We start from the raw sequence: 26,340 nt of genomic DNA, 5'->3' as shown, positions 1-26,340 counted from the left end.
TTCCTTATTCGTACTCTTAATTTTGTGCGTCACTATGAGCAATGAGCTTGCAAAACGTAATGGAACTCGTTTGGCATTGCCACAATAAAATGGAATGCAGATTAAATTAAAAAATAAAATAAACCGACATTTCGGTCATATTCATATCCCCCCCAAAATATAAAGACTCCAAATGTCTCGCAATAAGAATGTGGCAAAATAATGTAAATGGGGCTTCCAGTCCGGATGAGCTTTGTCGCTCCTAGTAATCAAGCAACTTTCACTTTGTTTTAAGTGCATCCGAGCGTAAATACGGTATTCGGTTAAGGGAACATGACAATAATTCAAGCGATTCCGTTTTTCTCGTTTTCTTCATAAAATCCTTAAACATTTTGTGTTGTATAATAAAAAAATACGATTGTCTAAGATCAAAAATAACGTACCATCCATCATCTTATCCACTTGCTTATCCTGATAACAGATACGATAAATAGACACAACTACATATGCTATATCAACGTATGTGGTCAGACGGCTACAAAGTGCGAAGATGATCAAATTCTCTGGATTTTTTGTAAGATTTAAAAAAAAAACGTTATTATAATTCAATGATTTACACTTTTATCGTTTAACTTAAAAGGTATGCCTTCTACCGTTACTGGCACTGGCCCAGAACGATGTTACGTGGTACGATTACTACACGGCAGGCGGTCGAACATCAGGACTCATTCCAGCCAGTAAAGATGGATTTTTATTGAATGGAAAACCATTTCACATCATCAGCGGAGCAGTTCATTATTTTCGCATCCATCCGACGCAATGGCGCGATCGTCTGAGAAAACTTCGAGCCGTTGGAGCCAACACAGTCGAAACGTAACACAAAGTTCTTGGTCTAAAAACATCTGATACTAATCAAAAACTACATAAAGATACATGCCTTGGAATCTGCACGAACCTCGTCGAGGAGATTATGATTTTAGTGAAGGGCAAAACGATTTTTCTGCCTTTCTAAATGTGACTGCTTTCGTTGAAATGGCTCAGGAGGAAGATCTATTCGTCATCTTGCGACCAGGCCCGTACATTTGTAGTGAATGGGATTTCGGTGGGTTGCCAAGGTAATTATCAATAAATTTCAAATAATGTGAATTGAATTGATTGGCAATCGTCTCTGGACGCTTTCCAGTTGGCTGTTGCGCGATCCCGAAATGAAAGTCCGCACCTCCTACCCCGGATTCCTCCAAGTAGCAGTTGACTACTTGACACAAGTTTTTTCGAGAGTGGTCAATTTGCAATTTCAAAAAGGAGATGGGCCTATTATCGCCTTTCAAGTATGAGTACCTGTCATTTATTTTTTTTTTAAATCGATTGTTGAGATAAATTTAAGCTGTGAATAATATTGTTATCGCATCAGGTAGAGAACGAATACGGAGCTTTTGGTGTGCGTGACACGGAGTATTTGATCCATTTGAGAGATAAAATGATTGCGCTGGGAGCTACCGAAATGTTTTTCACTTCTGACACACCCACTAATAACGGAGATTTAGGTGCCATTCCCGGAGAACTTCAAACGGCTAACTTCCAAAATAATGCTGATGCTCAATTTGACGCACTCGATGTATTGCAACCTGATAAACCATACATGGTTACCGAATTCTGGAGCGGATGGGTGAATTTGTTAAATTTATGAAGATTAAGAAAATTAAGCTACCTTTTTTTCTGTTAGTTCGATCAATGGGGAAAAGGATATCACGACGGGTCGTCTTTAGAAGGTGAAACAAAATAGTATTACAATAAACCCATGAAATAACATGTCGATCCATGGGAAAACAGATTTTTCCTACACTCTGGAACGCATCTTCACCAGGAATAGTTCAGTTAATTTCTACATGTTTATCGGCGGAACCAGTTTTGGGTTTATGAATGGCGCCAATCAGTTTGCGGAATTTCCATTTTACGCAGCGGACGTCAGCAGTTACGGTGCGAATTCTAAAAATTAAAAAGTTCTTCAGTCAAAACGATTTTTAACCTTTTTTTTCCACAGATTACGATGGACCGCTGACCGAAGCAGGCGATTACACTGACAAATATTATGCTGCCAAGGATCTTATTGCTCAGTTCAACAGAGTTCCTAACATCTATATGCCAGCTTTGCCGGCCGAAAGTGTCAAAACAGCTTATCCTGAAATCCAAACGACGGAGCACCTGACGCTAGAAGATCTTCTTCTTCAACTGGTAACAATAAAAAATGTCAAAATTTTATTGAAAATCTAATTTTAATTGCAAACTACATGACATCCAGCCAAGCAACTTAGTGATCCAGTCGGATAACTTGTTGGCCATGGAAGATCTTCCAATCAATAACGATAACGGTCAGAGCTACGGATACATTTTGTATCGAAATTCAGCTACTTTGACAGGTGGCAGTCACACCATTCAGACCATCGGACACGTTAGAGATTTGGCTGTTTTAATGTTGGATCAACAACGTTTGACTTCTGATTGGAAAAACGACGCACAATTGAATGATTTCGGCTTTTGGCCCCAACCGTAAATTAACTTAAGTAAAACAAAAACTCTGATTATTCTGAAGTGCGTACAAATATTCTATCAGGAATCGAACATTTGATTTCAATGCTGAAAAAGGTGATGCGACCTACGTGGTAGATTTGCTTGTCGAAAATATGGCAAGGTACACAACAAATCCATATCAATTATTTTAAAAGAGTTAAATTTAAAATAAATTTTCAGGAATAATTTTGGACCACCGAGTTATTTCTATCAGAAACGCGGATTACCGGAGGGACCTGTTTTATTGGACAACGAAGAAGTCGTCGGATGGACTATGTTCCCACTAGAATTTACATCGGCTTGGGTTCGAAGGTAAAAGAAAACGGAAGTCATTCGCATGAAGTTTCATTCAATAATAATTTAACGAAATTGGCATTCAAAGTTTGACAAACTGGAACAACTCTCCAGCTCCGCCATCAACTGCCAACAGCCCCACACTAACTAAAGCTACTCTGAGCATTTCCGGCGATCCTACCGACACATTTATCACGACGGTCGGATGGGGCGATGGTAATCGAGGGGTCGTTTTTGTCAATGGATTCAACATCGGTCGTTATTCGGGTATCGGTCCAACGAAAACTCTTTACATTCCCGCGCCGTTGCTCAATCGTGGAGACAACACCGTACGTGATTCTTTTTTCTCTTGCATTCTTTTACTTTACCCGGCGGGATTGGCAAGAAGCAACAAACTGGAAAGATCTCAGCTAAATCCGTTTTTACTTGCAGATTCTGGTATGGTCTCTGTTCGAGCCCGTGACGACGATCACGTTCTCCGACCAGCTAGATTTAGGTAAGTCATGCGGTAACGATGAACTTTTTGCTGCAAATGACTGGATGAATCAAATAAAGCCAGTCTCTCTCATGCGTGTGAATGCTCCCATCACGATTGACGCAATGCGACATGCGCATAGCGTTCATCGACACGTTTCTTAATTTGAAAAATTTATACTCACATTATCACGAAGGTCCAGTTAATAACGCCATTCTGTTTTCTTCTTAATTCCAAGGTCTGCCCATCCAGCCGTAATTCTCGACCCTGCGCTCCTGAAATGAAAGTTAAAGCCGATTCAAATTTACAACAATAATTTTTCAATTAGACAAAGTCCAATACAATTTCCTTTCCTTGATTGCAAAGATGGCGTATTTTCTTCTTATAAAGTCGCAGTCCATATAAATGACGGAATAATAAATGTCAGGCTAATTCAAAGTGGCAACTGACGGGAAAGAGGATGTAGCGTAGTAGGGTAATAAGAGGGTGCGCAATCATATCATCATATTACAACTTTGTCGTCGTCGATGAATTCAACACAAGAAAGGGTAGAATGAAGAAAAGCCTGACCCTAAACTCCTTTTTTTTCCTTTTAAATTAATATATTTTAACATTTTTTCCTCCCACCTCTTTTGTCTTTTTTTCCAGCAGCACACGCACAAGTAGGTAGTGGCTATACAACTGATACTGAAACAATTGTTTTATTTTTTGTTTTTCTTTTGTATGTAATAATATTGACCTACTCACGAACTGAAATCTTCATTCCAAGGTTTTTTCGGAATGCCATCACTTTCTAAACAATTATTTTTAGCCATAAGAGACGTAAGATTTTTCAACATTAGAATTGAATCTGCAATGAAATGCAAGGTTGTTCCCAGATAAATTCAACAGTTGACGAAAAAGGTCACAGAATCTAGGAGGGTGTTCAGCCTGTCGTGTTGCAAGATGATGGATTCATAGCAGTCTGCCCTTTTCAAGTGAGATCCACTCTCACAAATGACGATTGCTTCCAAATTATGAGACAATCACTCACTGTTGATCATGACATAAGAAAAGTCTAAACACTGAGATTTGCCAGAATAATCCATTCACCACTGTCCGAGGACGAGTAAGAATAGTCCACAAAATTCTCCATTTTCGGTAATAAAATTGAATGATGGGCAATATTCAATACCAGTTAATATCGAGAGGCTTACAAGACATGAATCAAGAGTAAATCTGTAGAAGTAAACGAGAATTTAGAAACCCACACGTCTTTTACCAACCAAAAACAACGTCTGCATTGCAGACAACCCCAAGGTTTTTACGTAAACATTTCTCTTCGGACAGTCTCGGGCCCGATCAACTTTGATCGGGGCAACCCGCGGGACGTAAAATAAAGACGCGTTTTTTTCGGGCCGGGTTTTAAATTTTTTAACTCGGGGCGGGGTGGGGTGGTTAGTCATAGTCAATAACCTGCGGTGCGAAACCAGGTCAGACCGTGGGGCGAACCCGCTTGGCACCCCTCAAGAACCCGATCAAGATCGGATCGTGAATCGCTCGATGAACAAAGTAAACCCACCCCGATTACCAAAAAGTCGCCCCGATCAACGCGGGCCAGAGCCCTATCCCTGAGGGACAGACTGTAGTAGATAGTAGGCTACATAGATTGCATAAACAGCAGACAAAGTTTATCAGGTAATTGTCAGCTGTTACGAATTCGTCCCTATGAGCTTGTAAAACGTAATAGAACTCGCTTGGCATCATTACCACAATAAAATGGAATGCAGATTAAATTACAAAATAAATTAAACCGACTTTTCGGTCATATCCCTATACAAATATAGGCTCCAAATGTCTCGCAATTAGAATGTGACGAAATAATGTAAAACGGACTTCCAGTTGAGTAATAAGCAAAAATATTGATTATCTGCTGTGTTCTGAGCGTTCGGATGAGCTTTGTCACTCTTAGTAATATAGCAACTTTCACTACGTTTTCGTTTTAAGTGCATCCGAGCGTAAATATTCGTTTGAGAGAACATGACTGTAATTATTCAAGCGATTTCGTTTTTCTTCATAAAATCCTTAAACATTTTGTGTTATACAACAAAACATGATTGTCTAAGATCAATAATAACGTACCATCCATCATCTTATCCATTTGCTTATCGTGATAAGAGATACGATAAATAGACACAACCACACAACTACATATGCTATATCAACGTATGTGGTCAGACGGCTACAAAGTACGAAGATGATCAAATTCTCTGGATTTTTTGTAAGATTTTAAAAAAAACGTAATTACAATTTAATGATTTACACTTTTATCGTTTAACTTAAAAGGTATGCCTTCTACCGTTACTGGCACTGGCCCAGAACGATGTTACGTGGTACGATTACTACACGGCAGGCGGCCGAACATCAGGACTCATTCCAGCCAGTAAAGATGGATTTTTATTGAATGGAAAACCATTTCACATCATCAGCGGAGCAGTTCATTATTTTCGCATCCATCCGACGCAATGGCGCGATCGCCTGAGAAAACTTCGAGCCGTTGGAGCCAACACAGTCGAAACGTAACACAAAGTTCTTGGTCTAAAAACATCTGATACTAATCAAAAACTACATAAAGATACATGCCTTGGAATCTGCACGAACCTCGTCGAGGAGATTATGATTTTAGTGAAGGGCAAAACGATTTTTCTGCCTTTCTAAATGTGACTGCTTTCGTTGAAATGGCTCAGGAGGAAGATCTATTCGTCATCTTGCGACCAGGCCCGTACATTTGTAGTGAATGGGATTTCGGTGGGTTGCCAAGGTAATTATCAATAAATTTCAAATAATGTGAATTGAATCGATTGGCAATCGTCTCTGGACGCTTTCCAGTTGGCTGTTGCGCGATCCCGAAATGAAAGTCCGCACCTCCTACCCCGGATTCCTCCAAGTAGCAGATGACTACTTGACACAAGTTTTTTCGAGAGTGGTCAATTTGCAATTCCAAAAAGGAGATGGGCCTATTATCGCCTTTCAAGTATGACTACCTGTCATTTATTTATTATTTTTTTAAATCGAATGTTAAAATCACCAATTATGTCAAGATCAATTCAGGCTGTTAATAATATTGTTATCGCATCAGGTAGAGAACGAATACGGAGCTTTTGGTGTGCGTGACGAGCCGCGTGACACGGAGTATCTTATCCATTTAAGAGATAAAATGATTGCGCTAGGAGCTACCGAAATGTTTTTCACTTCTGACACACCCACTAAGAACGCAGATTTAGGTGCCGTTCCCGGAGAACTTCAAACAGCTAACTTCCAAAATAATGCTGATCCTGAATTTGACGCACTCGACATTTTGCAACCCGATAAACCCTACATGGTTGCCGAATTCTGGAGCGGATGGGTAAATGTGTTAAAGTTGCAGATTAGGAAAGTCAAGTTACCTTTTCTTTTCTTCTGATAGTTCGATCACTGGGGACAAGGCTATCATGGAGGGTCCTCTTTAGAAGGTAAACAAAATAACGTTATAACAAATCCAGAATTCTAATGTACATCTGTCCTATCAGAATTTTCCTACACTCTGGAACGCATCTTCACCAGAAATAGTTCAGTTAATTTCTACATGTTTATCGGCGGAACCAGTTTCGGGTTTATGAACGGCGCCAATCAGCTTCCGGTATTTCCATTTTACGCAGCGGATATCAGTAGTTACGGTGCGAATTCTAAAAATTAAAAAGTTCTTCAGTCAAAACGATTTTTAACTTTATTTTTACAGATTATGATGCACCACTGACCGAAGCAGGCGATTACACTGACAAATATTATGCTGCCAAAGATCTTATTGCTCAGTTCAACAGAGTTCCTAACATCTATATGCCAGCTTTGCCAATCGAAAGTGTCAAAACAGCTTATCCTGAAATCCAAACGACGGAGCACCTGACGCTAGAAGATCTTCTTCTTCAACTGGTAACAATAAAAAATGTCAAAATTTTATTGAAAATCTAATTTTAATTGCAAACTACATGACATCCAGCCAAGCAACTTGGTGATTCAGTCGGATAACTTGTTGGCCATGGAAGATCTTCCAATCAATAACGATAACGGTCAGAGCTACGGATACATTTTGTATCGAAATTCAGCTACTTTGACAGGTGGCAGTCACACCATTCAGACCATCGGACACGTTAGAGATTTGGCTGTTTTAATGTTGGATCAACAACGTTTAACTTCTGATTGGAAAAACGACGCACAATTGAATGATTTCGGCTTTTGGCCCCAACCGTAAATTAACTTAAGTAAAACAAAAACTCTGATTATTCTGAAGTGCGTACAAATATTCTATCAGGAATCGAACATTTGATTTTAATGCTGAAAAAGGTGATGCGACCTACGTGGTAGATTTGCTTGTCGAAAATATGGCAAGGTACACAACAAATCCATATAAAGTATTTTAAAAGAGTTAAATTTAAAATAATTTTTTAGGAATAACTTTGGACCACCGAGTTATTTCTATCAGAAACGCGGATTACCGGAGGGACCTGTTTTATTGGACAACGAAGAAGTCGTCGGATGGACTATATTCCCACTAGAATTTACATCGGCTTGGGTTCGAAGGTAAAAGAAAACGGAAGTTATTCGCGTTAAGTTTCATTCAATAATAATTAAACGAAATTGGCATTCAAAGTTTGACAAACTGGAACAACTCTCCAGCTCCGCCATCAACTGCCAACAGCCCCACACTAACTAAAGCTACTCTGAGCATTTCCGGCGATCCTACCGACACATTCATCACGACGGTCGGATGGGGCGATGGTAATCGAGGGGTCGTTTTTGTCAATGGATTCAACATCGGTCGTTATTCGGGTATCGGTCCAACGAAAACTCTTTACATTCCCGCGCCGTTGCTCAATCGTGGAGACAACACCGTACGTGATTCTTTTTTTTCTTGCATTCTTTTACTTTACCCGGCGGGATTGGCAAGAAGCAGCTAACTGGAAAGATCTCAGCTAAACCCGTTTTTACTTGCAGATTCTGGTATGGTCTCTGTTCGAGCCCGTGACGACGATCACGTTCTCCGACCAGCTAGATTTAGGTAAGTCATGCGGTAACGATGAACTTTTTGCTGCAAATGACTGGATGAATCAAATAAAGCCAGTCTCTCTCATGCGTGTGAATGCTCCCATCACGATTGACGCAATGCGACATGCGCATAGCGTTCATCGACACGTTTCTTAATTTGAAAAATTTATACTCACATTATCACGAAGGTCCAGTTAATAACGCCATTCTGTTTTCTTCTTAATTCCAAGGTCTGCCCATCCAGCCGTAATCCTCGATCCTGCGCTCCTGAAATGAAAGTTAAACCCGATTCAAATTTACAACCATAATTTTTCAATTAGATAATGTCCAATACAATTTCCTTTCCTTGATTGCAAAGATGGCGTATTGTCTTCTTATAATGTCGCAGTCTATATAAATGACGGAATAATAAATGTCAGGCTAATTCAAAGTGGCAACTGGAAAGCTTTCAGGTGAACTTGTTTTTACTTGCAGATTTGGTTTCGTCCCGCGGTCCGGGACCGTGACTTCCCTCACGTTCACCATCTAAATTTAGGTAAGTCATTCCGGTAATGAGGTAGTGGATTTAGTTTTCAAGTGTCCGAACGACAAAAATAGAGCCAGTCTTGTATGCGCATTCTGCGCGTGAGCGTCGACTTGATTCACGTCACGATCGACGCATTGCGGTGCGTAATGCGTCTCAGTGATTCTCGTCCCTGAATACTTGTGGCCATTCGTCTCGACTGCGTTGAAGCGCTGCTATGAATTTTGAAGACGTTATCAGATTGAACAATGTTTTCATCTTAATCAAGGTCCGATCAAATGTCCGTAATACGTGCCAAATATTAGCTCGCCATTTGAAGGCTGACGCACGCCGTGCAATTTCCATTTGGTTTGTTGTTTGTTCCTAGATTAACTCCAACGATTGAGAAAAGAAAAAATTATGAAATCCAAAGAAATATCCATTGCCAAAAGTTACCTCATTATTCATTACGCTGTCCTTGGCTAAAAGTCACCATCTGCATACATAATTATGAAACACTTGATTGATGGAGCCCATGACCTCAAATAGTAGCCTCACATTTTGTTTTCGGGCAGTACACGCGAGTGTATTTATAAGCTTTTGTATTCATCATACAGCCATGCGACATAAACACCAATGCAATTAATTAACTGTTGTTGTAGACACGTCTCTCGCATTCCTTTAATCGCCACTTTTCTATAGCGCGGAAAGAACGGGTTGGGATATTCGGGAAAAGGGGCAGAATGGGGAGAGGGAGGTTTTGCAAAAATTTCTCCATTTCGAGAACATGGAAACGTCAACAAGGGCGAGGACATGAGAGAAAAAGAGTCAACGGGATTTTCCTTATACGGTAGAAAGAGGATATAGGGTAATAGGGTAATAAGAGGGTGTGCAATCATCATCATATTATAACTTTGTCGTCGTCGATCAATTCAACACAAGAAAGGGTAGAATGAAGAAAAGCCTGACCCTAAACTCTTTTTTTTTTTTTTCCTTTTAAATTTAAATTTTTTAACATTTTTTCCTCCCACCTCTTTTGTCTTTTTTTCCCCAGCAGCACACGCACAAGTAGGTAGTGGCTATACAACTGATACTGAAACAATTGTTTTATTTTTTGTTTTTCTTTTGTATGTAATAATATTGACCTACTCAGAACTGAAATTGCATTTTAAAATCATAAAAAAAAAAAAAATTTAACTCGGCATGACGCTGTGGGGGAGGGATGTGAATGAATAAGAAACGAAACCTATCAGAGAGAGAAAGAGAAAGAAAGGGAAAAGAGAGATAGCCAGAATGAAAGAGAATAAACGGGAATCAGGGATAGGGACATACACGTGAGACATATAGCACAGCTTCACTCAGTTACGCCAGACGAGGAGAGAGAGGGAGGGCAGCAGCGGGATAGAGAGAGAGAGAGAAAAAAAGGTGTCTATAAAGTTCCGAGTTTTGAACGTTTCGAAAGAAGAAATATACGTTTTTTTTTAAGAGCCATGATAGGAGGGATGTAAAGGAGCAGCATCGTAGTGCACACACGGTATGAGCACGCTGTCGACGAAATGAATAAAGAGGAAGAATCGGGGCTAGTGTGAACGAAAAGGGATATTTTGTCAAATTAATTGGCAACAGCAGCTTGTTGTGTGTGTTGTGAGAGGGTTGTTATGAAACCGCCCTCCTCCTAAAATGGGGGTGATGAGAGATTTTCTTGAGGGAGGACGAGGTGAAGCGGAGAAATTTTCCGCGCATCAGTCCACCTGGTGGCTTTCGAGCAGGTGATTTTGTTTTCTTCCTGTACAGTACAACAAACGGAGGGAAAGAGGATGGAGTGTCGTTGGGAAGGGAGAGAGAGAGGGGGGGGGGGATAAGGACGACACGATCTACAACACGTGAAATTTTCTTTTTTGTCTTTTTTTTTTGTTTTTTGCTTCCATTTTTGCTTGCAGAGGGACTCGCAATAAACTACACATCCTCTGCTAATCCGTCGATTTGGTATAAGGGGAGTCGAGAAGGAAAAAAAAAAAACAAACAAATGATGTGGGAAATAAACCATGGGAGGGACGTCCGCGATCCAGAACCTGAACCAAGGTAACCGGACCGTGTTATCTGGGACGTAGCTCCGGCGATGAATCCGAAAAGGAATATATTTCCCGCGCTCACAAAAGACTATGTCCTGAAAATCTAAGTTTTGCTTCTTGTTACAAATTACAATTCTTTAGCTGTTGCTGTTGGGAGGTTTCAAAAAAGAGTCTAGTCCTTCATTCCTTAATGGGGGGAGAGTTTTTCTTTTTCTTCCCGTCACCCACCCTTTTTTCCTCTTGTTTCGTTTTTTTCGTTTAACGCTTAATGAATGTTTCCATGGCAGCGGTTGCAATCGATAATTAAGACTTCTAGCTTTTAAAAACTTCCATTTAATTCAAAAAAAGAAAAAAAAAAGTTATCCCCTTTCTTCCTTGGTTCAGCTCCTGTTTCTGCCATGCATATAGGAGGAGACGATTGGGTGGTGGTTAAAGTCTTGTCTTTTAGTTTTTTTCTTCTTCTTTTTCTTTTTCGTGGATTCGATTCGATTCTTCTATGCAGTTCCGACGGCTCCAAGAGTCTCACCGGTCGAAGAGCAGACATCAGGAGGTGAATGAATGTGACCCCCTGCGGCCCCCGAAGCTCCTGCTGCAGAAGATCCTTCCGCTCCACCAGCCGAATTAGGAGACCCAGTGGCTGAAGAATCTTGAGAGGGAGATGTGGCGTTCATGACGCCCATCAGGCCGCTAGCGCCTCGCATGTGGGGCGGAATTAGCACGGCGTTCAGGGCCGGTTGAATCTTCAGTTCTGTAATGCATCACCATGTAGGCGAATACGAAAAAGGAGAAACAAGACAACAATAATTAGAAATCGCACAAAATGTTTTCAAAGACCCGTTAGGTTTTTCTTAATGCTGTTACCATGTTCAGTAAAGTTGAAGAGGACGGGCAATTCTCGCCCGTTGGGTAACCTCGTATGAGGGTCCCTAAGTTCTTCGAAAAAGGTGTGAGCGCACGCCTCTAAAGGCGAGATGCGCGCCGAGGGGGTGTATTCCAAGAGACGCGAGACTAAATCGATCGCTTCCAATGGCGTCCGAGCACGGAAGACCTGACGAAAACACAAATTCAAATTTATGAACCGATTGGTGAGATTACTAAAATCAGCGACACGTCTATTAACACCGGACATTTAAAAATTTTTAGAAATTTTTGCAGTACATTTTCATGATTAGATTTTTTTCTGTGTGTTTAGCGTTGTTTGAAAACCCTTTATTTTTGGAGAAAAAAAATGAAAATGAAATAAAAATCTGGATCTCTCCAATGGATCGTGGAACAAAAAAAAAACGGATGGAACATGGTACACACGTATGGTGAACACGCTAGTCTTCATGCACCAGGCATTCGCTCATTTGACTGTGTGTGTGTGTCGGCAGAGAGGGAGGGCTAGCAGCCAACGCACACAACACAAGCGATCGATAGTTATTTTTTTGTGTGTGTTTCCTATCCTACTCGTGTCAGCAGGGGAGGCTCGGAGGGGGGTTTAACAGGAGGGGCGTTAAGGCGAAAGAGACAGGATTCTACTTACGCGAAACTTAACCACAGGTTTAGCTTCAGCCCGACTCACAGTAATTTTCTCGAGCATCGACTGTCGATATAAAAGGGGAGAAAAAATATAAAAACAAAAAAAAACAAAAACAAAAAGAAAAAAAAAAGATTGTCGTCAGCAACATTTTGATTTAACGTCGAATTTAAAGGTCAGACCCCATACAGAAAAAGAGGGTCTTCATTGCCACGTGCAAGGAAAAATGAAATCGTACAAAAAAAAGGAGGAAGCTCCGTGAACAGGTGAACACAGGGAATTACCATCAGTATTGAGTAACAAAAAAAAAATCCACATCGTGGAAACCTGTCAAATCCCCCTGGAAGAGAATAAAAAAACACAACACAAAAACTCCGAAAGTATAGAAAAGAAGAAAAGGATGAAGAAAATGGCCGATAATTGCTCGATGTCAATATGAACAAAATCAATGGTGTGTGGTATGTGCAAAGTTTCACTAGCCTGCGCATAAGCCAAACAACAAACCCTTTAATGTAATGTTGCGACTATCATTGCAAAGAAAACGCTGCCCTACTACTTGCTTGTACGTACATAAAACCGAGGGATCGATGCCATCATCATCGATCTGTCAAAACAAAAGAAAAAAATTGTTGGCTAGATTCTTTTTGCCCCTCCAGTTTCTACTGGCAAACTGGCAGAGACTCATTAGGAAGGAAACAAATACGAGGCAAAATATTCGAGGAGGACAAGGACCTTTCCTAACTTCCACCAACTTCCTCAAAAGCAACACGATATGTAAGTATAGCATAACTGGAAGAGAGCTTTTCTTCAAAGGTATTTCAACGTAACCCATTCCAGTTAAGATTGCGAAATGTGAACAACTTTCGAGAAACGGTGCGAAAGGAGAAACACACTTAAAGAAAATCGCAAGCAAAAGACATAGAGAAAAAGAAATGCCAAGATATGTAGATTAATTAAGGTAGTTAAAAATAAATTTACCTTCTGCCATGGGTGTGCTTTGATCTGAGGAAACTTGAACTCGGTGTAGTTTGGATTCATTTCACGGATCTGTTCTCGGGTGGGTGTGCCCAAGACTTTGATAATCTCCACCAACTGGTCGACCCCAGAGTCGCCCGGGAAGATTGGCTGGCCCAAAAGCAACTCAGCCAAAACGCACCCAGCGCTCCAAACATCTGATCAACACAACAATGCCGACATGTTAAAAGCAGTTCATTGAGTGAAGATCGAAAGTTATTTTTATTTTATTTGTTACCTATATTCGTGGTGTAGTCGGTGGCTCCGAAAATGAGTTCGGGTGCCCGATAATAACGTGAGCAAATGTAAGAGACATTGGGCTCACCCTGGACCAAATGCTTAGCACTTCCGAAATCGCAGAGCTTCAGTACACCAGACTCGGGATCGAGCAACAGATTCTGTGGCTTGATGTCCCGGTGACAGATTCCCAACGAATGAATGTAAGCCAGACTCCGAAAGAGTTGATACATGTATAGTTTGATAAAACTTATAGGAATAGTCTGTTTGGATTTGCTATAGTGACGTGCTACTTTGTAAACGGTCTCGGGTATAAACTCCAAAACCAAATTGAGAAACACCTCATCTTTCTGAAGTATCAAAACAAGAGAGAGTAGATCATATTGTTAGACACTGGTAAAAAGAACAATAGCTTTAATCATCACAAAAACTTGCCTTTTCTCCGCTGGAATAGAAAAAGTATTTCAACTTGACGATGTTGCAGTGTTCCAGGCGCCGCATAATCTGCAGCTCGCGATTCTTGAAAGAACAAAGAAGACAAAGTCATCAGTTATGAACACAGGTACAAGTCATAGTCATAATCTGTAATTTACTTTGAACCGCTTATCTTGAAGAACTTTTTTGATGGCCACAAGTTCACCGGTCTCACATAGTTTGGCTTGGTAGACAACACCAAAACTGCCATTTCCTATTACTTTAGCATCTGTGTAAGCCACTTCTTGAGCTCTATCAGGTCCCTGTCCAGGGGTTGCCACCACTGTGGTGACCTTGCTCCCATCTTTACCTAAAAGATTGCATTGGAGAAGAAAGTGAAAATGATGACAGGTGAGTACAAATTATGGAAGACAATGGACGAGTGAAACTGCTCATACCAAATGAAGGATTTAAAGATGTCTTGTCAGCAAATGAGGTGGTGCGCGGCCGTCCGCTCATTTTTAAAATTGTAATGATAATTTGACTCACGCCAAGAACATAGCTGTAAACTACAGTCTGCACACAGTGCACACAGAAGACACACCTGACACAGTCGAAGACACTTGACACTCGACACAACCTCAAGATTCAGAAATCTCTTTTAAGAATTTTGTATATTGTTTCAATATATAAGAGATGAGTGTAGACTCTTGTTGATGGGAGGGTAGAAAAAGGACGGGTGTAAGTGGAAAAACGTTCTTGTGACTAGTTTTTCACACTGTAATCCCGTCAGTGATTCTGATGGCTAACGCCATTTGGGCCTGTACGTTCTTTCGATAGGGAGGTGAGCGAGAAAAAAGAATCAAAATTTTCAACAACTGCCTAACCAATAGAAGGAGATTAGAAGTCACTCTACGCAGTCCGCTGTATGAAGTTCACAACAGTTTTTTTGCGGGCAGCGGGAAAAAATGGTTGGCAATGGCTAGTAAAACTAGCTCGGGCTGAGGACATCGGAGAACGACGCCATTTAAGATTTTCCAACTTTTGCAATATGGCGGAACTTACGACTTTTGCTACCAGGTGGCGGGCCGTTCGACTTAAATGGCAACGTTGCCTCTCTGTTGTTGTTTCTCACGTAATCCATGTTGTATCTAACATCCGATAGATGTGGTTGCAAGCACGCGCCCTTTTTAAATCTTTCAACAATTAAATTCTGATTAACTTGTATTGTAAAATTGATGTGCTTGTAAAATCTAAAAATTTCATTATTACTTATTAAACTTATTTATAAAGATAACCCATGGAGTTTATACGTGAATCGTTTGCCAATTCATTTTCGTAAAAACTGAAAACAAGTATGAATCATGAATTTCAAGATGCTTATCACGAATTCTTCGTGCAAATGCGCAGTATATTGTACTTTCTTAACTGAGTGTGGGAATCCATTTGGCATTGAGAAGGAAAACGTAACGAAAAAAAAAAACGAGGATTGTTACTAACAGGATCAGGATATACCATGCACTACAGAAAATTGGTAACTTTTTCATTTTTCTGTGACTCCGAGGTTCTTGTACCTGAAAGAACCGGAAATAATTAGATGAAATGTTAGATTTCACATTTGTTGTCCACCGTGACCTTTGGGCTTTGGAGTTTGGACCACCGTTTGGATTTTACGTATATTTAGTCACGTAATGGAAATTACTACAACCAATATTATGACTAATATTAATCCGTTTTGATAAATCATGAATATTACTTATTGATTGATTCCTTTATGGCATAATGCAACGTTTAAACACTTTTTGGACCAATCGGCATCGATTTTGTTACACAGGTTACACCCAATTTCGGGGGCATTTTTTTAAAAAGGTCTTTTTTGTCTGCTAAGCAGTTGTCAAATTCGCCTGTTGTCTTTCAGAAGACGAGGCGATTTTTTAAGAGCTTTAAAAAAGGAAATGAATTTACTAGACATAATGAGTGTGGAGTGAGAAAGCATCAATAAACATCAATGAATCTTAAAATATGTCGAATGTAAGAGATCTATTTTAGAAATAAAGTCTTACTTCCTAGTGGCTACAAACCTACATAATTGTTTTGCTTTCTAGAATCTATTTAACACTGTGAGCCAAAAAAGGATAGCTTTATTTGCAACTTTGTTGTGTATATTGATCTTGACATTTTTCGTTTTTAACACACCCATATTCCATTCCCATGATTTAAGCGAATATGAAACAATTAAGGTAAGCCATTAGATTACGAACATGGTTCTCCTACATTTAAAAAAAACTGACTAACAAATTTTACCAGAAAAATTGTTCAGGAAAACAACTTGTGCTTTTCTGGACTAAGTTTTTTGAAACAGATGATTTCTATGTTGGATTAGGAATTAAGCCCTTTAAACAGTGCACAGTGTTTGCCTGTTGTTCAACAAATAACCGAAATTTCCTTGATGTAAGTGATGCCATAATTTTCCATATACGGTAAGGAATAATGAATTAGTTTTATTCCAAATCATTCAACTATTAAATATCAAACAAACATAAATCAAAATTAAGAGACTTGGACTTGAATGATATGCCCCCTCGTCGTTCCGTTCGCCAACGATGGATTTTTTATCTTCAGGAATCTCCCTTACACACTCCAAATATTTTGTATGATCTCAGTAATGTTTTCAATTGGACAATGACTTTTAGGTGAAGATAAAATATTTGAAACCTCCCTATGAATAATTAATTATTTAAAATGTCATTTTTACAGAATGGATTCTGATATCTATACACCCTATCCTGTTGTAGAAACAACTCCAGGGTCTGCTCTTGAATTACAAATATGGAACACAACATTTAATCGCAATAAACTAAAGCATAATGTACGTCGGAAGAAAAAGTTGCTAGCCTGGTTTGTTTCAAACTGCTTTACGACAAGCGGGCGTGAAAAATATGTTTTAGAACTTCAAAAATACGTCGAAGTAGACGTATACGGAACTTGTGGAAATTTAACATGTTCACATTCAGATCACATTGAATGCTGTAAATATAGCTTCGATTATTCTAACACATTTTCTGATCCTAATTTTCGTCTAATTTTTTATTGATTAAATTTCAGATAAGATGTTGGAAAGAGATTACAAATTCTACCTTGCTTTCGAAAACTCAATATGCAAAGACTATGTAACAGGTACTACTAAACATGAGAAATGTTTTAAATTTGCTATGATTTACTGCTGTGTTTCAGAAAAATTTTACAACGCCCTCCTATTCAATGTCGTACCAGTTGTTTATGGTGGCGCAAATTATCATGCCTTGGCGCCCAAGAACTCTTACATTGATGTTCGTGATTTCTCATCGGGTAAGTTTTTTTTTCATTTCAGTTTAAAAATTAATACTGAAACTTACGCATTTTCTCAACAGTTCACCATTTTGTTAAATACCTCAAATTCCTAGCCCGTAACGATAGTGCATACTTGCACTATTTTGATTGGCGTAAAACGCCTCCTGGTCTTTCCTTGTTACCGCGCACTAATCAAGGCTGGTGCACACTGTGTAGCATGCTGAATAATGATTCATTACCTTCGCATTCCTATTCAAATATTCATTCCTGGTGGTTCGAAAAAGGCCAGTGTGAAAAAGATCGTACAAGTATACAGAAGCTAGCTATTTAAAGTAAGCAATTAATTATTCGATCAAAATCTGTATCAAATACCCGAATTCCCTATGTTAAAAAATTGTGACTTAGTTCTACTTCATGTTTATAACCGGTGAAAATGTAGAAATAATTGAATTAATTTGTATTTACTCATGTGTAAGATTTAAATGCTGACTATCGTTTTTTCCAAGTGAATTTTTCACGGGCACCAGGTTGTCCAGGCTTTTTCCTTTCACGTTCGCGTGGATCATATGAAAGTAATCCAGCTACTCATAAAAGTATGAAATTAAGTAAATTTTGCAAACAGGCAATAGTTCTCGTCTTACCTAAACGCATGCGTTCTATGGTCTCTGCGTCCACGAAACACCTCAGACACATGGCTATTGCAAGTCGGATGGAGCCCACTCTTCCCGACATTCCAACGCCTTCGCAAGTGGCCACGACATCAACTTTTCCTAACATGTTGCAGAATTCTAGCGGGAAAATTATCTTAAAATAAAAATGTCATTTAATTATTTTGGTGAGAACCATATGAGGGAAATAAGAATTATCACCTGCTCTTTATCTTGCTTTCGTTTAAAGTAAAGAATGTCTTCTCCGTTAATACTTATAAGTCCGGTACCCTCGCCAATTACCTTCACAGTAGCGTTCGATCTCTTCCGCCGAGCACTGAACGTAGTAAACGGACGATTTGATTCATCACGCATCAACTGCAACAGGAAATCATTGTTTATTTACAAAATAATACAGCTTACTCACAGTTTATCTTACCTCAGGGATTTTTTGAATTTCAGTTTGCGCAGCTAGTTGATGTCGAAATTGCATAATGAAGTTTTTTTCCCTAACGGCATACCGGTGTTGAGCGAAGCGTTCCATCGTTTTAATCAAGTTAGAATACTATACCAAGAATAAATGAATAAACTTTCAGGCGTAAGTATTTCTCATAAAATATGCCTTACCTGTGAATCGGTTAAACTCTCAAGAAGAACACTCTCAAGACTTTCCTTTGATACCCAGTCAGTTCCAAAGAGAAACCTATATATTAAGAAGGACATTGAATTGAAAGAATTACCTTTAATCAGCATTTGATATGATACCAAATATTAGTAAGGTCAAAAAGTTTGTAAGATAATTTCACTTACAATTCACTCGACTGCTGATCTTGAATTCCTCTATATATCATTTTATCTTCATGGTTATCAAGCTGCTTGAATTTGACTGCTAAATCCTGGTGAATGGGAGAAAACAAATCATATCAGTTTCACACAGGTTAATGATCTAAAGGGTATGTTACATGCAGAAGGTTGTAATAGTTTGGTTTTGATGTGTAGAATAAGCTGTGAAAAGGTCTGCCATTCATATCAAATTCTGCTGCTTTCCGTTTGGGGTAAATTTCGTCAGGATGTTTCATCATTGGTCTTGCTCGTGGGTCGTACAGCCCAGATGGAAACAAATACCTGATAGCCTCCTAAATGTAGATGAAACAAAAGTTATAGCAAAGTTTTTTTTTATTACAAATTTCAAAAGATATTTTGAGTAATGATATTACATTAACATCATGCTGAGTGAAGAATTCAGGGTCTTTTCCCATCATGTTTGCCAAATGTCGTTTCCCAATATTATACTGGTGTAATTGCTCCTTGATGAAATTATCTAACAAATTCAGAGATAAACAAAATTCTATTAAGCAATAATTTAAATGTTTACCATGAATTTTTGCACGCTCCATGTATGATTTCATTGCTTTGCTCATCCGCTTCGTATCGCTCTCCTCAAAATCCAATTTCTGAACATTTGAACTTGCATTGTTGGGACTAAGAGATGAATATTGAAAAGCGGGAGAAGAACAAAAATAAGATCTAACCTAAATTATACAACATTAATAATTTCGTAGAATTTGTAATAAATCATATAATGGAAATATATACCCCCCGAAAGCACTTGGAGTTGAAAATCAACACTTCCCTTAGAGCAGCCATGTGTATCTTGTCTCTGGATTGTTTCTAAAGTAAAAAATATCGACTGGTTTGCACAAGCCCCGCCTTCATTTAGGAGAGACGGTTGTCAGACAACAACCATTTATTTTAAACAAATGTAATTTTTGGAGGTTAGTTTGGATTTGGAATTGGAATTTTTAAATTTCAGTTTTGTGTATGAATTTTTCTGTTTCGTGAAATTTAAAAATTACGAATTACAACTTACAAGTTACAACTTACAACTTTATGCCAACTAGGTCAACGCTAGTCTGCTACGATATCTCGTACTCGTTTACCATACCATATACGTCTTACTCATTGTATATAGACGTAAAAGACGTTATCAAAGTAGAATCGAATACTCTGCTTTCATAGTCGGTCAACCCTTAATAAGGTATCTACGTTTAATCTGCTATCTTCCGTTCTCAACCTAATTTTCGTTCAGAATGGCTTCATTAACACGCGGAATCTTCATCGTCGGTGCCAAGAGAACTCCGTTCGGTACTTTTGGAGGAAAATTGGCCGGCAAGACTTGCGTTGATTTGCAAGAAATTGCTGCCAAGGCTGCACTCTCTGCCGCCAAAGTCAATCCAGAGCTTGTAGATTCCGTTATTATTGGAAATGTCTTGAGTTGCTCTTCAGTGGATGCACCCTACATTTCTAGGCATGTTTCACTTCGATGTGGCATTCCTATTCCTACCCCAGCATTGACAGGTAAAATCAACATATTTTAATAGCATTTACACATTATTAACCAGACAAAAATTATTTCTAGTCAACCGTCTGTGTGGCTCTGGTTTCCAGTCAGTTATTAATGGCGCACATGTAACACAAATAATTCCACACCATAAAAATGACAGGAAATTTCATTCAATTGCATTTGGTATTACAGGATATTTTGATGGGAGATTCTCAAATTGTTTTGGCTGGTGGTTCAGATTCCATGAGCCAAGCTCCCTACGCTGTTAGAGGTATTCGCTTTGGAACCAAACTTGGAGTTGATATTAAGTTGGAAGACATGATGTGGGCTGCCCTAACTGACTTCCATTGCAAGACCCCTGTAATTATATTTCCTTTTGTTTGTTTGTTTCTTATCAGTTTTTTATTGTTGCAATTATTTTTAGATGGGAATTACTGCTGAGAATTTAGCTGAGAAATATAACATCACACGAGAAGAGGTTGACAAGTTTGCTCTCAGATCTCAGTTGAATTGGAAAGCTGCTCATGAAAATGGAAATTTCAAAGGTAATTAAAATTTGCATATCTCAGAATGTATACATAGATAATTTTATCTTTTTTTTTTATTTTACAGCTGAATTGGCTCCTGTATCTTTGGAAATTAAAAAGAAACCTGTTTCTTTTGACACTGATGAACATCCGCGCGTGCAAACTACCATGGAAATGTTGGCCAAGGTACTACAACTCCATAAAAGATATGATTCCAATGTTTCTATATCTAATTTCTGATACTTAAACTAGCTGCCTCCCGTCTTCAAGAAAAATGGAACTGTTACTGCTGGTACAGCATCAGGCATTTGTGATGGTGCTGGAGCCATCATATTGGCCAGCGAAGAAGCATGCAAACTTCATAATCTGACGCCATTGGCTCGTTTGGTATACAAAATCTTTACACTTTTAATGAATACATCATTAATTGTTTTATTTGTAGGTTGGTTATGGTATTGCTGGTGTTGAACCCACTATCATGGGAATCGGACCAGCACCTGCCATTCGTAAAGTATTGGCTAAAGCTAATTTGCAGCTGAAGGATATTGGTGCAGTTGAAATCAACGAAGCCTTCGCGGCTCAGACTATTGCTTGCCAACGTGAACTTGATTTGGATCCTGAAGTCCTTAACGTCAATGGTGGTGCCATCGCTCTTGGTCATCCTCTTGGAGCTTCCGGCTCGCGCATTACCGCGCATTTGGTTCACGAATTGGGGTAATTAATTTTCTTTGATGCGTTGAACCATATGCTAATTATTTTACTTTTATCATTAGACGTCGCAAACTGAAATATGCTATCGGATCGGCTTGTATTGGTGGTGGTCAAGGAGTAGCTCTTCTTCTTGAGGGCATGAATTAATCGGTTGTTACTTCGTGCGGGGCAATATTAGTGCGAAGACTTTGATTTTTAAGAAATCACAATCCAGTAACAATGCAAAAAATATATGGATGGATTATAAAAATACTTTAGCAGTTGTTTATTCTTCCATTATTAAATATCAATACAAGTTATTTTACTTTTTCTGCTTTTGGTGCCAAAGATTGATATAATTTAAGTACAGCCGTTTGAACCACTTGTTGAAATCCAACATCTTCAGGACATTCCACCTCCTTTAATAAAAAAGAATTTAGATTTTTATAAGAAAACGGTAATTTTAGACGTTACCAATGCTGTGAGATCTATATTGGCTCTTTTTCCGTCAACGGTAACAATGAATTTATCTCCTTTGAACATTTTTGGAACCGCATCATCTCCAAACATATCTTGAAGCATTTCTATCAAGCATTCCTATATAAATTCACACGTTTAGACCGATATTATTCTCAAACAAATAAAATTTAGTACCTTGAAGCGGGCATGATCAACAGTCGTGGGTAGCACAATCGTCCTCGAACCTTGAAGAGATTCGCACTTTAAGATAGCTGAAAGCACTGCGTCAGCGAACATGTCGTTCACAGAATCAGCCGCCCACTAAACAAATCAAATATTAAACATTAAAGAAGTGGTCTTCACAAATCATTAAGATGCGTACTTCTAATGTAACCAGAGTTTTATCAACAATGACATCAATGGCAGAGAAAAGGCGAAATGTTTTTAGTCCTTTGTCGCTCTCGATAACTTCGACGTCAGGCGAAACGTGAGACAGGACAGCTTGTAACGTTTGCAGATTCCCGCTGTAGTGGATACCCATCCTTTGAGTTACGCTGCTTACAGTCATGTCTGTGTATTCTGCAATTCAAAAAAATTGGGTACTAAAGTTATAGAAATTAAGACTTGAATAAAAATTGTTGGTACTCGAAATATCCGACGGCGCCACAATTTGGTATTTGAAGTTTCGTTTGACCAAGACACCAGAAATGATTTGGCCTTCGACTGGTTTTTCAAACGCCAGAGATCCCATCACCTAGACAACAAGGCGTTAGAATAAAATTCATTGGGTGAATCGCTTTTACGATTTTTTAAATTACTTTGGCCGTTTTTTCGCCCTTGAAATGGAGTTCTACTGCCGCAGTGTTACGTGGATTGTATATACGGATTTGAGTGTCTGGATCATGTTCATACTCTCGGATGAGCGCCGCTTTGAGTCGGTTCATCTCGTTGGCCTCGCCGTGAACCAAAACGACATGAGGTGGCTTCAGCAAACGAATAAATTCACTGGTCTGTTGGTAGTCAGTGTGAGCGGAGAATGAAATGTAGTCAACTGAAAGCTTCATTGGTAGCTTCTGGCCAGCCATGCTGGTAATATCTTCCGGTTCTGACAAAACATGTTTTGCCAATGTTCCTTCAACACAGTACCCTTTTACGACAACAAAAATAAACGTGAACAACTAATTATATAAAAATTAAAACATTTCTTTCCACTGACCTGCGATGATGCAACCGTTTTTAGGATCTGTGCACCAAGCTTCGAAGAGTTCGCGAGATAGACCACTCTGCATCATACCGGGAGAGGCCATAATTACACAAGGGCCAACGTCTTCGAACTGATCGATACCCTGGGGAATGACAATACATTGCGTTGAATAAAGGACCATTTTATAACAGGTTATTTCAAATATTATTGTACCTTGAGACTAGAGATGTGCTTGAAGATGAAAGGATTATTGATGGCAATCTGCCGCCGAATTTTGTCGTTCATGGCATTGATATAAGTCTGCAAGAATAGAGAACCAATTAAAGTTTGATGCGATCGCTGCGAGATTTTGAATTTGATTAGTACCTGGTACACGGCCATACACTTTTGTGCAAGCGACGAGGCATAGTAGATGGGAATCTCGTGAAGTTCGGGATGCAGGCTCCAATATTCATCTAAAAGCCAATTAAAACTGATTGGAAGTTTTCTTATGCAAAAAATTACTTCTAATACCTAATACCTAGAATGAGAAGCAATTCTTGTGCTCGACCCAGTGCAAAGACCGGGATCAGACATCTGCCACCTCTATTGACAATTTCGTGGATCAGACCTGTGAAACGGCTTTCTCGATCTTCGCGCTTCTCGTGGATGTGAGTTCCGTAAGTGGATTCCTTCGAGAATAAAACAGATTATCACATGGACATATTTCGCCTTGAAATACTTCAAGCTTAACTCACGGTGATTAGGATATCGGGTCGAACAGTAGGAATCTCAGCGGCCATCAAATGTCTGTCTTCCTGTCGGGAAAAGTCCCCAGTGTAAAGCACTTTCACGCCGGCAATTTCAATCATGAACATAGCGGCGCCCAGAACATGGCCTGCGTTGTAAGCCCAGAAACGAACTCCACCAACATCCTTCTCTTCGTGAAAGTTGATAACTTCAATCTTTTCCATGGATGCCTCCAGATCTGCCTCTGTGTAGAGCATTTGATCTGTGGAAATGTTGCTGACCTGTTGGAAATATTACTTGTGAGCACTGCATCGACTAAAACTCAAATGCCTTTTTTTCTTACTTTAATATAATCAGAGAGCAGCCAACGGTAAATTGCTTTTGTGGCATGTGTCATGAAGCACCGTCCCTTGAATGTTGTTTTCTGTAAAAACCATGGAAGTGCCCCACAGTGATCCAAATGGAAACTATTGAAAAATACAATTGTACATTAGCTATTGACAATAAAACTTAAGAAAACAAAACCAAAACTCACTGTGAAATGAGTAACAAGTCAATTTGATCTGCTTCAATCAAATCAACGAAAGGCAGTGCATCCATTCCCGATAAACCTGGATGAATTCCACAATCCAGCTAGAAAATGAAAAACATAATCAATGAAATGCCCACATTCAATGGCGATTCAACTCTGTACAACAAAAACACGTTTGTTTACCATGATTTTCTTGCCCTTGAATTCGAGCATGATACATGATCGACCAACTTCTTGTCCGGCTCCCCTGAAAAGTAATGTAATAAAAAACACCCGTGAATTTTCCAAATACAAATTAAAAGTCAATTGACATTATATTTACAATGGCCTAATAACCAATAAATCACTTTCTTCGGCCGGGACCTGTACGTCATTTTTACGTTTAGCCATTTTGTCTTTTGTTTTTCTTGGGTCTACAAGCTGTTGCCAGGTAAACTTTTATGTCCACTCCGCGAGTTGACACATCACATCCGCTTTCGCCTTTTTTACTTTGATAAAATCATAAAAATATTACGTAGTATACATTTATTAATTATGCAATCTACGCCGTGAAGTTTTATGGCATTTAGAATTTGATATATTTTTTCGGGGTCGATGATTTAAGATATTAACGGACTGACGGCGTTTTTACTATTCAATCTCGACTTTTTTGTCCACGGGTTTTAAAATTCGTGAAACTCTACTCGATTTGAGAAATGGTGGCATAAATAACCGATGATTATGCGTGGGAATGAAGCACCTGCACCGAAAGCTACACACGAGATGGTTTCAAGTCTCTGCCAAGAGTGGCGGAGTCTAAAAGAAGCAGCGATCCCAGATGAGGTAAAAATGTAGACCCAAAAAGCGACCGGCAAACTGTTCGTTCGTGAAATGTCAAGAAGATTCTCCTTTTATAACTTTTGATTATATCAACTTCACCATTTGGTCTTTCTGCAGTAACTCGTCAAGCTCGTACACACACACGGTGTAGCTATAGGTTGGGCCGAGTTTCCATGAAGTTTTACTAGGATGCATGTAACATGATTGTTTCATGAATCACGATTATGAACCTCCAGTGCATCGAGCACGGTATATGTGGGCCAGGTATACATATACATGTGTGTGTGTAAGCTATAAAGTTCACGTTTGTCTCCCTGCAGTTGACAATAAATTTTGGCGAAAAATATCCAGCGAAAAAACAAGACATTGAAACGCATTTCCTACGTGACAGCACATTATTCGCTGATACGGAAAACAATTGAACGTGGGAGCTGTGTCGAGTGTGGGTAGTTTTTTCCTATTAAATATCAAAGCGTCTTCATAATTTCTTAGTGCAAACGCACACACACACCCACACCTGCACACAGACACACGGTTGCGTGCAAGCAAGCAATCGCACCGCAGGCTCCGCGAGCGGATTTCTCGGCTGATTCTAATTGCATAACATTTGTCTGGCCGATTTGAGAGAGTCATCGCCGTCTTTATCGAACCTTGGCGCACATCCCTCCGGACAGAATAAACGTGTATATAAATAAACTTGCTGCTCTATTGGATAGACGTATATACAAGGAGAAGAAGGAACCTGTTCCGTTTCCCACTATTACGAATTCACCTGCCTTTAACGCGGCCGTCCGTCCGTCCGGAGATGCCTCGTGCCAGAAGACTGTCAGTCGGTTGTCATGGCGGCGTATAGATGTGAACACACCTGTCCTTCTACACGAGATCACTATCATCCGCTCATCCGGAAATTAAAAGTTAAAAAAA

The 26,340-nt window shown here is 39.3% G+C and overlaps 7 protein-coding genes across 11 annotated transcripts; 4 read left to right on the top strand and 3 right to left on the bottom strand.

Annotated features, from left to right (window-relative positions):
* Positions 1-475: 475 nt before the first annotated feature.
* Positions 476-3,681, top strand: LOC124199679 (beta-galactosidase-1-like protein 2). Its single transcript, XM_046595596.1, has 14 exons — positions 476-553; positions 620-852; positions 909-1,094; positions 1,163-1,307; positions 1,391-1,645; positions 1,703-1,748; positions 1,810-1,956; positions 2,021-2,211; positions 2,279-2,526; positions 2,591-2,668; positions 2,728-2,859; positions 2,930-3,170; positions 3,274-3,337; positions 3,555-3,681. The coding sequence occupies exons 1-14, from the start codon at positions 530-532 to the stop codon at positions 3,572-3,574; spliced, it is 2,010 nt and encodes a 669-aa protein (XP_046451552.1). The 5' UTR covers positions 476-529; the 3' UTR covers positions 3,575-3,681.
* A 1,785-nt stretch (positions 3,682-5,466) lies between these two features.
* On the top strand, positions 5,467-8,734 carry LOC124199678 (beta-galactosidase-1-like protein 2). Its single transcript, XM_046595595.1, has 14 exons — positions 5,467-5,576; positions 5,642-5,874; positions 5,931-6,116; positions 6,185-6,329; positions 6,435-6,701; positions 6,762-6,807; positions 6,865-7,011; positions 7,074-7,264; positions 7,332-7,579; positions 7,644-7,721; positions 7,781-7,912; positions 7,983-8,223; positions 8,327-8,390; positions 8,608-8,734. The coding sequence occupies exons 1-14, from the start codon at positions 5,553-5,555 to the stop codon at positions 8,625-8,627; spliced, it is 2,022 nt and encodes a 673-aa protein (XP_046451551.1). The 5' UTR covers positions 5,467-5,552; the 3' UTR covers positions 8,628-8,734.
* Positions 5,642-15,236, bottom strand: LOC124199682 (glycogen synthase kinase-3 beta-like). Of its 3 annotated transcripts, none has more exons than XR_006876928.1 (8): positions 14,594-15,236; positions 14,315-14,505; positions 14,157-14,240; positions 13,723-14,071; positions 13,449-13,642; positions 11,813-11,999; positions 8,846-11,699; positions 5,642-8,766 (listed from the first exon to the last, which is right to left on the bottom strand). XR_006876928.1 is itself a non-coding variant. In XM_046595601.1 (7 exons), exons 1-7 carry the CDS (start codon positions 14,652-14,654, stop codon positions 11,446-11,448), a joined length of 1,320 nt encoding a protein of 439 aa, XP_046451557.1. In that variant the 5' UTR covers positions 14,655-15,236; the 3' UTR covers positions 5,642-11,445. The 3 variants fall into 3 exon arrangements, 1 of the variants encoding a protein (XP_046451557.1); XR_006876927.1 differs by having other exon boundaries at positions 5,642-9,272; positions 9,336-11,699; XM_046595601.1 differs by having other exon boundaries at positions 5,642-11,699.
* A 296-nt stretch (positions 15,237-15,532) lies between these two features.
* Positions 15,533-17,925, top strand: LOC124199685 (alpha-(1,3)-fucosyltransferase C-like). 3 transcript variants are annotated; one of them, XM_046595604.1, is made up of 10 exons: positions 15,533-15,669; positions 15,745-15,823; positions 15,970-16,166; positions 16,241-16,375; positions 16,443-16,615; positions 16,691-16,828; positions 16,893-17,164; positions 17,241-17,312; positions 17,370-17,483; positions 17,546-17,925. In XM_046595604.1, exons 3-10 carry the CDS (start codon positions 16,158-16,160, stop codon positions 17,794-17,796), a joined length of 1,164 nt encoding a protein of 387 aa, XP_046451560.1. In that variant the 5' UTR covers positions 15,533-15,669; positions 15,745-15,823; positions 15,970-16,157; the 3' UTR covers positions 17,797-17,925. The 3 variants fall into 3 exon arrangements, with proteins under 3 accessions (XP_046451560.1, XP_046451561.1, XP_046451562.1); XM_046595605.1 differs by having other exon boundaries at positions 15,539-15,669; positions 15,733-15,823; XM_046595606.1 differs by lacking the exon at positions 15,745-15,823 and having other exon boundaries at positions 15,539-15,669.
* Positions 17,908-20,024, bottom strand: LOC124199684 (28S ribosomal protein S9, mitochondrial-like). The gene is made up of 10 exons (XM_046595603.1): positions 19,709-20,024; positions 19,488-19,644; positions 19,330-19,433; positions 19,075-19,248; positions 18,923-19,008; positions 18,740-18,815; positions 18,552-18,677; positions 18,335-18,490; positions 18,107-18,269; positions 17,908-18,046 (listed from the first exon to the last, which is right to left on the bottom strand). Exons 1-10 carry the CDS (start codon positions 19,757-19,759, stop codon positions 17,955-17,957), a joined length of 1,185 nt encoding a protein of 394 aa, XP_046451559.1. The 5' UTR covers positions 19,760-20,024; the 3' UTR covers positions 17,908-17,954.
* Positions 20,020-22,003, top strand: LOC124199683 (3-ketoacyl-CoA thiolase, mitochondrial-like). The gene is made up of 9 exons (XM_046595602.1): positions 20,020-20,150; positions 20,202-20,470; positions 20,532-20,581; positions 20,649-20,816; positions 20,881-21,001; positions 21,069-21,169; positions 21,236-21,370; positions 21,426-21,697; positions 21,757-22,003. Exons 2-9 carry the CDS (start codon positions 20,203-20,205, stop codon positions 21,839-21,841), a joined length of 1,200 nt encoding a protein of 399 aa, XP_046451558.1. The 5' UTR covers positions 20,020-20,150; position 20,202; the 3' UTR covers positions 21,842-22,003.
* LOC124199677 (cleavage and polyadenylation specificity factor 73-like) lies at positions 21,945-25,054 on the bottom strand. The gene is made up of 15 exons (XM_046595594.1): positions 24,920-25,054; positions 24,781-24,844; positions 24,601-24,698; positions 24,409-24,532; positions 24,074-24,346; positions 23,857-24,007; positions 23,703-23,791; positions 23,550-23,636; positions 23,349-23,478; positions 22,951-23,279; positions 22,778-22,886; positions 22,515-22,711; positions 22,328-22,453; positions 22,148-22,270; positions 21,945-22,092 (listed from the first exon to the last, which is right to left on the bottom strand). The coding sequence occupies exons 1-15, from the start codon at positions 24,985-24,987 to the stop codon at positions 21,991-21,993; spliced, it is 2,070 nt and encodes a 689-aa protein (XP_046451550.1). The 5' UTR covers positions 24,988-25,054; the 3' UTR covers positions 21,945-21,990.
* Positions 25,055-26,340: the final 1,286 nt, after the last annotated feature.

This window comes from Daphnia pulex, chromosome 8, assembly GCF_021134715.1.
Source record: "Daphnia pulex isolate KAP4 chromosome 8, ASM2113471v1".
Classification (NCBI taxonomy): domain Eukaryota; kingdom Metazoa; phylum Arthropoda; class Branchiopoda; order Diplostraca; family Daphniidae; genus Daphnia; species Daphnia pulex.
This window is presented reverse-complemented; position numbering and strand designations above follow the sequence as displayed.

Excerpts from the sequence above, each read along its gene's own strand:
- LOC124199684 (XM_046595603.1), bottom strand. The coding sequence starts at position 19,759 with ATGGCTGCTCTAAGGGAAGTGTTGATTTTCAACTCCAAGTGCTTTCGG. Across the intron at positions 19,249-19,329 it reads TCACTCAGCATGATGTTAAT|GAGGCTATCAGGTATTTGTT; the intron begins GTAATATCATTA and ends ATCTACATTTAG. Across the intron at positions 18,491-18,551 it reads AAATTCAAAAAATCCCTGAG|TTGATGCGTGATGAATCAAA; the intron begins GTAAGATAAACT and ends TTCCTGTTGCAG.
- LOC124199677 (XM_046595594.1), bottom strand. The coding sequence starts at position 24,987 with ATGGCTAAACGTAAAAATGACGTACAGGTCCCGGCCGAAGAAAGTGAT. Across the intron at positions 24,845-24,919 it reads TTATTGGTTATTAGGCCATT|GGGAGCCGGACAAGAAGTTG; the intron begins GTAAATATAATG and ends ATTACTTTTCAG. Across the intron at positions 22,271-22,327 it reads TTGATCATGCCCGCTTCAAG|GAATGCTTGATAGAAATGCT; the intron begins GTACTAAATTTT and ends GAATTTATATAG.
- LOC124199685 (XM_046595604.1), top strand. Across the intron at positions 16,829-16,892 it reads AATTGGACAATGACTTTTAG|AATGGATTCTGATATCTATA; the intron begins GTGAAGATAAAA and ends TCATTTTTACAG. Across the intron at positions 17,313-17,369 it reads ATGCAAAGACTATGTAACAG|AAAAATTTTACAACGCCCTC; the intron begins GTACTACTAAAC and ends GCTGTGTTTCAG.
- LOC124199682 (XM_046595601.1), bottom strand. The coding sequence starts at position 14,654 with ATGAGCGGACGGCCGCGCACCACCTCATTTGCTGACAAGACATCTTTA. Across the intron at positions 12,000-13,448 it reads AAGCACACCCATGGCAGAAG|GTCTTCCGTGCTCGGACGCC; the intron begins GTAAATTTATTT and ends TGTTTTCGTCAG. Across the intron at positions 11,700-11,812 it reads CTTCAACTTTACTGAACATG|AACTGAAGATTCAACCGGCC; the intron begins GTAACAGCATTA and ends GATGCATTACAG.
- LOC124199683 (XM_046595602.1), top strand. The coding sequence starts at position 20,203 with ATGGCTTCATTAACACGCGGAATCTTCATCGTCGGTGCCAAGAGAACT. Across the intron at positions 20,582-20,648 it reads CAGTTATTAATGGCGCACAT|GATATTTTGATGGGAGATTC; the intron begins GTAACACAAATA and ends TTGGTATTACAG. Across the intron at positions 21,170-21,235 it reads CCATGGAAATGTTGGCCAAG|CTGCCTCCCGTCTTCAAGAA; the intron begins GTACTACAACTC and ends TACTTAAACTAG.
- LOC124199678 (XM_046595595.1), top strand. The coding sequence starts at position 5,553 with ATGATCAAATTCTCTGGATTTTTT. Across the intron at positions 7,580-7,643 it reads TTCGGCTTTTGGCCCCAACC|GAATCGAACATTTGATTTTA; the intron begins GTAAATTAACTT and ends ATATTCTATCAG. Across the intron at positions 7,722-7,780 it reads CTTGTCGAAAATATGGCAAG|GAATAACTTTGGACCACCGA; the intron begins GTACACAACAAA and ends ATAATTTTTTAG.
- LOC124199679 (XM_046595596.1), top strand. The coding sequence starts at position 530 with ATGATCAAATTCTCTGGATTTTTT. Across the intron at positions 1,308-1,390 it reads GGCCTATTATCGCCTTTCAA|GTAGAGAACGAATACGGAGC; the intron begins GTATGAGTACCT and ends TTATCGCATCAG. Across the intron at positions 2,212-2,278 it reads AAGATCTTCTTCTTCAACTG|CCAAGCAACTTAGTGATCCA; the intron begins GTAACAATAAAA and ends CATGACATCCAG.